Consider the following 10,632-nt stretch of genomic DNA (forward strand, 5'->3'; position numbering starts at 1 on the left):
GTCCAAGTCGAGCCTACTACTGTTTGATATAGTTAGTAGTTGAGTTGGGGTCGGGCTGAAAGTTTTGGAGCCTGAGAATACTATTGAGTATCTTGGGATATCAGTTTGAATTAACCCAGGCCTTTTTCCTGAACAGAATTTATCCCCTTTATTAAATAAAAATTAAAAATTAAATTGATACATGGCATAGACTTCCCATTGCAATGGCAGACAGGGCCTCTATCATCAAGATGATATTACTCCCACAGATTCTTTGTATGGTAAGATATGTCTTTTTGCTGATGACACAAAGATATGTAACAGGGTTGATGTTACTGGAGGGATACGCCAAATGGAAAAGGATTTAGGAAAACTAGAAGAATGGTCAGAACTCTGGCAACTGAAATTTAATGTGGATAAGTGCAAGATAATGCACATGGGGCGTAAAAAGCCTCGGGCAGAATATAGAATATTTGACACAGTCCTGACCTCAATATCTGAGGAAAGGGATTAAAGAGAAATTATTTCAGAAGACTTAAAGGTAGGAAGACAATGTAATAGAGCAGCAGGAAATGTTAGCAGAATGCTTGGATGTATAGAGAGAGGTATAAGCAGTAGGAAGAGAGAAGTGCTCACGCCGCTGTAAAGAACACTGGCGTGGCCTCATTTGGAGTATTGTGCGCAGTACTGGAGGCCGTATCTCCAAAAGGATATAGATACTCTAGAGAGAGTTCAGAGAAGAGCTACTAAACTAGTACATGGATTGCAGGATAAAACTTACCAGGGAAGGTTAAAGGACCTTAACATTTATAGCTTGGAAGAAGAGGCAGAGGGGATATGAGAGACTTTTAAATACATAAAGGGAATCAACACGGCAAAGGAGGAGAGCATATTTAAAAGAAGAAAAACTACCAAAAGAGGACATAGATTTAAAATAGAGGTGCAAAGGTTTAACCTCTTAAGGACCCATGACATACCGGTACATCATAGCGGGTCCGGCCCGGCCTCTAACAACGGCCGAGACCCGTGGCTAATAGCGCGCAGCACTGATCGCAGTGCCGCACGCTATTAACCCTTTAGACGCGGCGTTCAAAGTTGAACACTGCGTCTAAAGTGAATGTAAAACAATGCCGTTAGCTCAGGGAGCTGTTCGGGATCGCCGCAACGAAATTGCGGAATCCCGAACAGCTTACACAACAGGCGGAGGGTCCCTACCTGCCTCCATGCTGTCCGATCACCGAATGACTGCTCAGTGCCTGAGATCCAGGCATGAGCAGTCAAGCGGCAGAATCATCGATCAGTGGTTTCCTATGAGAAACCACTGATCAATATAAAAGATCAGTGTGTGCAGTGTTATAGGCCCCTATGCGAGCTATAACACTGCAAAAAAAAGTGGAAAAAAAAGTGAATAAAGATCATTTAACACCTTCCCTAACAAAAAAGTTTGAATCACCCCCCTTTTCCCATTTAAAAAAAACAGTGTAAATAAAAATAAACATATGTGATATTGCCGGATGCGGAAATGTCCGAATTATAAAAATATATCGTTAATTAAACCGCATGGTCATTGGCGTACGTGCAAAAAAATTCTAAAGTCCAAAATAGTGCATTTTTGGTCACTTTTTATACCATGAAAAAATGAATAAAAAGATCAATAAGTCCTATCAATGCAAAAATGGTACCACTAAAAACTTCAGATCATGACGCAAAAAATTAGCCCTCATATCGCCCCATACGCGGAAGAATAAAAAAGTTATAGGGGTCAGAATATGACAATTTTAAACATATAAATTTTCCTGCATGTAGTTATGACAAATTAACAAACTTGGGAGGGTTTACAACCGGGACTTGGGGGGGGGGTTTACATTCAGATTCATGGGGCAGAGCCTTTGTAAACTTGAAATTGACATCATATAATAAGGCCCATGCAATTGTACAGTCTAAGATTTTGTATATCATGTATTATACTCCATGGGATTGAAGCGTATGGGCCTCGGACAGGATGCAAACTGTCCAAAATGTCAGATGGAGGATGCTAACTTTTTGTATCTTATATGGAATTATTCCTATATTCATACATTTTGGAATCATCAAAGTTATTGAAGAAAGGTATAACATTAAGATCGAACGAGACCCTTAGAGGCTTATCCTTGGAGATTTCAGGGATTATGTATATAAGAAAAGTTTAATTAGACTATTTCCTTATGCAAAGTTGCTGTCTGGGCATGCTGGGAGTTGTGGTTTTGCAGTGGTTGGGGGTTCACAGCTTGGATACCACTGCTAATGTGCAAATGTATCTGAGCCCTGGAACTCAAATAATGTGAAATATGAGATGATCAAAATGGAGCCCCTGCACTAATTACTTGGGTTCTGGGGTCTGTAAGGTCCATAGTAAAAACATCAGGTTCTGTCTATAGCAGATACTAAATCATGGCAGCTCCAAGAAAAAAGCAGTCATTCTGACATGTCACATGTGATGTCATAGACAGCTGGAGGCCTGACATTCCACTTACAGCTGCCTGAGCCTTCAGTCTGTAGATTGTTCCAGTGAGATTAGTGAGATTAGTGATATTAGCGTCTTCTTCTTCTACTTGTCTGAAATGGAGCTAAAAGGACTGGGGTTCATCCCCCTCCTGTTGGGGTTTTGGTGTGCGGCCTGGCTTGCCACCTGCTACATCATTACAGTCGTCCTCGGCCATGCAACCTCACCACTGATGAGCATCAGGTAAGATAAACAAGCACATTATTCTTATTTCATGGGTTGGGAGTGAGGAAATATCCATAATAACATTGGTTTCTTTTTCTTCACAGTGACATGGGAAATTTCTTTCCTGAAAGCATATTATTCAGAATTGGATTCATAGGGATGTCCATTGGCACTTTGGTACTAACCTTTCTTATTTATAAGTATATGGTTATGCATACTGAAGAGTTAAGGGGTCATCAGGTCCTGATCCAGAGGATCCTGCTGGCCATTGTGTGGGCCTCCTGTTTTGGCACAGCTGTCATGCATGTATTTTCCCCCAAAGAATATTCCAGGATACACTTTGTCAGCTCGATAATTTCAATTACATGTGAAGCCTTATACTACCTTGGGCAGTCTATCCAGATGTATAAATTACCAGGAGCAAACAAAGTCATCCACCATAGTAGATGCACCTGCTGTGGCCTGACTTTTGTCTGCACAATTTTCTATTTTGGATATGAAACATTAAAGGAATTATTCTATAATGATGAAGACTGGGATGAGATCCGTGAAATCCCCATCATAATCATCGAGTGGGTGATGCTTCTACTGATCCTGATAAACATCGTGACCTATTATTCCACCATGCAGAGGTTATTGTTGACCGTCTCCAGAAACAGCTGCACACTCTCTCTTAGAGTAAAAATTGATGACTTCGGGGTGTAGACCACCATGTGGGCCATCAGGTGGACTTCTGGGAGAAATACTGCACAGGACACGGAAAAAAAAACTAAAGAAGAATAACTGGGGGACTACATATGGTGCCAGTAATCATGGCACAATAATATGAGCTGGTGATATTACCTATACAAAAAAATAAAAAAAAATATTGGTGTGTGAAGTGTAATACCGAGTTAGTAAAACAGAATCAAATTCATCATTGTAACCACCCTCTGCATTACCCTGTTTCAGCAAGCACTTTGTTCTAATTTGTCCACTCTCTTGGATAAGGGGTGCTCCTTGGATAAGGGGTTTGGGATACCCTTCTTGTTTAAAACGATCCTCCAGGTTATCTGGTTGTTCCTGGCATTTTTGTGTGGAAGAACAATTCCTTCGGATTCTTTTCATTTGACCGAATGGAATGTTCTTCTTCCATTATTTCAGATGGCAACTGTTAAAGTCGAGGTATCTGTTTGCATCCACCTCCTTAAAATAGGTGGCATTATGCAAACAGCCATCCTGAATATAGATATTTAAATCCAGGAACTCAAATTTTTTGGGGGACTGAAGCAGCGCTGCCTTTGGCAATCTCTGGCTCTGCCATAGAGCTTTTTTTGAGGGGGCGTGTCGGCTGCCCCTTTGTCTGGTGGTCAACACGTGCTATCTGGCCAGCGAGCCAGGGCCCCGTACAGGAGATCGCGGGGGCCCCCAGTGGTCGGACCCCCCGCAATCTGAAACTTATCTCCTATCCTTGGGATACGGGATGTTTTTCAACACTGGACTACTCCTTTAAAGGCCTCCAAACTAAAGTTCCTCTGATGAATGGGCATCAAGGGATCTTCCACCAAAAAAGATCACACAGCTTCCACTCCTCTGTCATGTGGTATGTTACTATATAATGAAGCAACATCTAGTGTTGCCCACATATAGTCCTCTTCCCGTATGATATCTTTCAATAGGGTTAATAAACGCCCTTTTATCTCTGAGGTATGCTGGTAAAGACACCACACATTTCTTTAACTGATGGTCTATATATTCAGATAAACATCTGGCAACTATCGGACGACCAGGTGTTTTTTTTCGGTCTTTATGTACCTTAGGTAGAAAATAAAAATAAGGTACATTTGGGTTGGGGTTAAATATATTTGTGATCGGGGCTCCATACGTGTACTAGTGACAGGAAAGATTGCCTACATACCTATACAAGATCTTACCCTAGCATAGCGGTCTGAGTTGTGCCATAACCGCGCAATGAGGGCACGCCTATAGAGGGCAAAAAGCAACCATGCTAGGATGAATACAATTCCTGAAATAAAACATCCTACATCCAGCATCAATCTTCACATACCCGAAGTAGACTATACCTAATGTGCTGAAAGAGTAGCCCTGACCAACTAGTGACTACTAGAGGTGGTAACCATACCTTTGAAACCGTGGTAGTAACGTCCATCTGTAAAGAATCAACCTGAGAATAACCTTCCCTGCCAAATACTAACTGAACTATACCTATCACCATCCCTACTTGTGACATTACTTCAAATGGACACGGAAAGGCTAACTTCATGGCAGGTCTGACAAGCACCAATCCCCTGCTATTTAAGAGGCAAAAACTAAACTGACAGGTAAATGACAAGAAATACCTATCTACCTGATAGATCGTGTGGGTCATGTCGCATGACAAGGTTCACGAAGGCACCTTACCTGATTGAGACTGTAACAGACATACCTAACTAGCCACTGTACTGACCCAACTGGACTTGGAAGTGATGACCCATTGCAGATGACAGCTCCCTGCGAGAGCAACGTATCTGTAGACGTGACCAGTGTTTAGATGAACCATCATGTCTGTAGACCTGACAGGTCTTTGTGACACCGTCGTGCCTGAACCCGTCACAGGTCCCCGCGGAACCATCGAGCCTGTAGACATGACAGGTCTTTGTGAAATCATTGTGCCTGTAAACGTCACAGGTCTTTGTAAACCACTTTTTTTTTTTTTTTCTCAAATACGTAAGTGTGAAATGCCATATTGAGATTGTATACTATCTGAAACGTGTCAGATTACCTACATAACCATGTCAAATCAATTGCTCTGAAATGAGACAGCAGCAACCATGATTCAATCCCCGATCCTAAAGAAATGAGTCATGAAACTGTGTATTAAATGCAGAATATATCTGCAACTAAATGCTGGCCCTCCTTAAAAGAGAACGTGCAATTATGCCGGATAGTTGAATCTGTGTACTATAACGAAATTTTAACGTCATCGAGAAATACAACAGACGAGGTTGTATCTGACCTGAAAACGTGTCAGGTCATAACAAATATAACACACGACAAAATTGCTCTGAAAACGAGTCAGTAGCAACTGGCATTACCCCTTTTAACCTGAAGAGGAGTCAGGCAACAGGGTAACATCATGAGTATTCATGACAAGATACCTGTATGAAGCTGGCGTGTTGTTCTGAAGGCGTGTCAGTAACAAAAATGACCAATTGTGTCCAATACCCTAAGCAAAGGATCTACCTCCCCTGTGTGCACCACATGAAACATGTTAACCGTATGTGCGGCATAACCTGCTAACAGTATACCCAACTACAAGTCGCTACTCAATATGTTATTGCTCTGAGACATGTCTAACAATAACCTATGTGGTGCATCCCCCCCTGCAGACGTAGGAGGTTTAAGAATATGTGCTCGATATATCTGCAATGAATGTAAGCACCATATGAATACTGTAATCGTGTCTTGTAAATATATGTACAGCCAGAGGTGCAACTGCTATTCAACACTAGGAACGAATGCACATAACCTACCCGCATACAACTATGGTAGTATGCAACAAATGCTGTGTACTGGTGCATATATCATACACAAGCTGGGAGCGTAAGTACCGTGAAAACGTAAGGAACGTTATGAATTTATGCTCTAACATCATTATGAGTACCTCATACATGCCTAGAAAATAAAGTGTAAACATATATCTAAAAAGATACACAACGTGCAACTATGCCGGATAGTTGAATATGTCTGCTATAAGTAACTGATAACGTGGTCATGAAATACCATGGAGGAGGCTGTATCTGTCCTGAGAACGTCTCAGGTCGTGACAATGAACCACAATGTAATTGCTCTGAAAATTTGTCGGTAGCAACCGACATTAACTCTTTAAGCTGAAGGAGTCAGGCAAATAGGGCAACATCCTAACAAAGCTGTATAAGCTTTCCGTATAAACATTATGCACGAATATGCAGTATGAAAGCTATGAGCATGAGTACAGTAAAGCTTCGGGAGCATATGTGTAGTGTAGACTCTAAGGATGGAAATGCAGAAAAACTATTACCCATGTGCAGTACAACAAAATAAAGCTATGAACGTAACCAGACTATGAGCGTAACGTGCAACTATGCCAGAGAGTTGAATCTGTGTACTATAACGAAATAACATAATCGAGAAATACAACAGACGAGGTTGTATCTGACCTGAAAACGTGTCAGGTCATAACAAATACACCAACGACAAAATTGCTCTGAATACGAGTCAGTAGCAACCGACATTACCCCTTAACCTGAAGAGGAGTCAGGCAACAGGTTAACATTGTGACTATTCCTGAAATTGGTTGCTCTGAATGTGAGTCAGTAACAACCGCGATTCAACCCCTGAAGGAACGAGTCAGGTGACCGGGTATTGAACAGCCGATTAGTGCCACTAAAATGATGACCACCCTTGAACGAGTACCTGTGCCGGATAGTTGAATATGTGTTCTATAACTAACTGATAACTTAGTCGTGAAATACAACAGAGGAGGTTGTATCTGACCTGAGAACTTGCAGGTCATGGCAATAAACAACAATGCGATTGCTCTGAACAAGTCAGTAGCAACCGACATTGACCCCTTAACCTGAAGAGGAGTCAGGCAATAGGGCTACATCCTGACAAACCTGAGTGAACTTTCCGCATAAAAGACTATGCACGAATACACAGAATGAATGCTATAAACATACGTACAGTAAAAGCTACGGGAGCATGTGTGTAGTGTAGACGCTATGGATGAACATGCAGAATAAATACCATTACCCATGTACAGTAAACGCTATGGATGTTAGTGCAGATAACATAACAGAATGAATGCTACATGTACGCAGAATAAGTACTACAACGTGTCAGCATAATAATTACTACCATCGTATGTACAGAATGAATGCTACGAATGTCCGTGTAGTGTATTGCTACAATTCTATGTGCAATATACATGACGTGAACATGTCTGTGGTATGAATACAACGAGCGTGTATGTGGTATAAATGCTATGAGCGTATAGTGATATGATACTATGAGCAGTATAATGCTATGAGTATACTTGCGATATCAATGCTAAGAGCGTATGTGCCTGATGTAGGCCATGTGTATGTGCAGTATAAACGCTACAAGTACATGTGCAGTATAAGCGTCGAGCATATGTGCTACGAATTAATATGTGGTATGACGCTATGAGGTATGAGTACTATGAGCAGTATAATGCTGTGAACATGCTATGAGCGCGTGGCCACAACTGCACGAAACAGCATGTCACTATGTGTGAGAACCATAGGAAACCTGCGTGTATGAATGCGGTGAACATGTGAACAACAAAACCATGACCGTGTAACCAATATAACTGCCATGAGTGTATGAACCCTGCATGTATGAATGCGGTGAACGTGTGAACAACAAAACAATGACCGTGTAACCAATATAACTGCCATGAGTGTATGAACCCTGCATGTATGAATGCGGTGAACGTGTGAACAACAAAACAATGACCGTGTAACCAATATAACTGCCATGAGCGTATGAGCCCTGCGTGTATGAATGCGATGAACATGTGAACAACTAAACCTTAACCGTGTGACCGATGTAACTGCCATGAGCGTATGAAACCTGCGTGTATGAATGCGGTGAACGCGTGAACAACAAAACCATGACCGTGCAACCAATACAACCGCCATGAGCGTATGAACCCTGCGGTGAACATGTGAACAACTTAAGAACCGTGAGAGTGTGACCACTATAACTGCCATGAGTGTATGAACCGTATAATTGCTATAGGCAGTATACTGCCGTAACCAGTATGAAATACCATTAACATATGAACCGAATGATACTTTGAGCGTATGAACCAGTGATAATTACGAGGTGTTTGATTGCCATGAACGTAACATGGTAGAAAGAACGTAAGACCGTGAACATGCCAAGAATATGTGAACAGCATTAATGCCAAGTTTGTGGACCGTGTAAAACACCAGTGAGTGAGAGAATAACCATGAGGTGAACAGCATAAACGAGTTTGCCCAGTATAAATGCTGTGAATGTATCGTCAGTGAGTATATGTACCGTATATAATGATATTAGCACATGAAACTGTATACATACTAAGCGCGTACGAGCAGTGTGCCATAAGCGTATGAATTAACCATGTGAGTACGGACAATAAGAAACTCATGGAGTTATCAAACCGTGAAGATGCTCTACTCGTGTGCACCTTGTACCAGTAATGCGTGTATTCCCATAATAAACCAAGTGTATGAACCGTATGGATACCATGATCATGCCAATAACACTGTGTACTATGATTTATTTGGATGTAGCCTATGTTATATCTCTACAGAGCATTGCACCCTACTATATACTATATTGAAACAAGACAGTCTACAGAGCACTGTATCACCACACACAGCATATGCTACCCTGCAACGTGATCCTCTGCAGAGTATTGCACCACACCAAACAGTAAATGCCACCCTGTGTTGCAACGAGACCCTTCGCAGAGCACTGCACCACACTGTACATGCTAACTGTAACGACGCTCTGCAGAGCATTGCACTATGCCCTATATAATATGTTGTATTGAAACCATCCCATCTGCAGAGCATTGCACTAACTGTATAAAGTTTGTTTATAATGAGACCATCTGCAGAGTATAGCACTATACTGTATATAGTATATATTGTAACAAGACCATCTGCAGAGCATAGCACCATAGCTGTATATCATGAATACTATATTGTAATGAGACCATCTGCAGAGCATTGCACCTTAACTATATATCATGTATACTATATTGTAATGAGACCATCTGCAGAGCATTGCACCTTAACTGTATATCATGTATACTATATTGTAACGAGACCATCTGCAGAGCACTATACCGTTATACAGTACATGTTATATTGTAACGAGACCCTTTGCAGAGCATTACACTGTACCGTATACTGCAAGGGCACCATATACCCCACAGAGCACCGCACCACACAGCAAAAGTTATATTGAAACGACTCTTTGCAGAGCATTGCACCACACTGTATACAGCAAACTTTATATTGAAACAACCCTCCGCAGAGCATTACACTATACTTTAGATTAACGATAGCAGACAAGCTGACAGGACCGCCTAACGAGGACTGGGAAGCTGCCGCAACCTGTCCCAAGGGCATAGACAATTGTTGTTGTGTGGGTGGCGGGCGGTCCACATGTCGCCATGAGGCAGCTAGCGGGCTGCGCGAAATGCTGAGGCCGCACCACCCCCAGCACCAATTTTAACTCACCTGCTTGCCGCTCCTGGCCCCCACTACCGCTGCGGGCAGAGCCAGTCAGCACCATACCTGCCCAATATTACCTTATAATCAGAGTGAGACAGCATCCCCAGATAAGACAGCCAGCGGAGCTGCCAGGATGCCGCGCCTGCACCACCCCAGACCCATGATCAGCGAGGCCTCCGCACCGTGAGCAGCAGCTCTGAAGATTTTTGTGGGAGATTCAAACACCAGCCTGCCACAGGAAGCAGAGATTCCACAAACGACACGTGCTCCGCCCCTGTAGGAGAGGGGGGAGTTATATACACACGCCCCCACCTGTTCCCAATGAGCCCCACCTGGAAGTGCAGGGAGCGATAATTACTTCCGCCCCTCACACAAACACAGCCCATCAGGCTTTATACATATCATGTTTTTTTCCCTCTTAAAGGGGTTCAACGCACCTAGACATCTTATCCCCTCTCCAAAGGACCCCCGTGATCTCAGTTGCAGCACCCTGCTGTTATCACTGCACAGAGCAAACTTACTCTGTGCGTAATGACGGGTGATACAGGGGCCAGAACATCGGCATAGCCATTGACTGTCCTGGCATGCTGGGAGTTTTGCAACAGCTGGAGACACCCTATTTGGGAAGCACTGCCGTAGGGTAATTTGGTGGTGGATGCAAATCCCTAATTC

The 10,632-nt window shown here is 42.5% G+C and overlaps 1 protein-coding gene across 1 annotated transcript; it reads left to right on the plus strand.

Moving 5' to 3' along the window:
• Window positions 1–2,319: 2,319 nt before the first annotated feature.
• LOC130360700 (uncharacterized) lies at window positions 2,320–3,505 on the plus strand. The gene is made up of 2 exons (XM_056563250.1): window positions 2,320–2,704; window positions 2,791–3,505. Exons 1-2 carry the CDS (start codon window positions 2,580–2,582, stop codon window positions 3,389–3,391), a joined length of 726 nt encoding a protein of 241 aa, XP_056419225.1. The 5' UTR covers window positions 2,320–2,579; the 3' UTR covers window positions 3,392–3,505.
• Window positions 3,506–10,632: the final 7,127 nt, after the last annotated feature.

Source organism: Hyla sarda, chromosome 3 (genome assembly GCF_029499605.1).
Source record: "Hyla sarda isolate aHylSar1 chromosome 3, aHylSar1.hap1, whole genome shotgun sequence".
Taxonomy (NCBI): Eukaryota; Metazoa; Chordata; class Amphibia; order Anura; family Hylidae; genus Hyla; species Hyla sarda.

Coding starts and splice junctions, on each gene's coding strand:
- LOC130360700 (XM_056563250.1), top strand. CDS start 2,580: ATGGAGCTAAAAGGACTGGGGTTCATCCCCCTCCTGTTGGGGTTTTGG. Junction 2,705..2,790: donor TCACCACTGATGAGCATCAG/GTAAGATAAACA, acceptor TTTTCTTCACAG/TGACATGGGAAATTTCTTTC.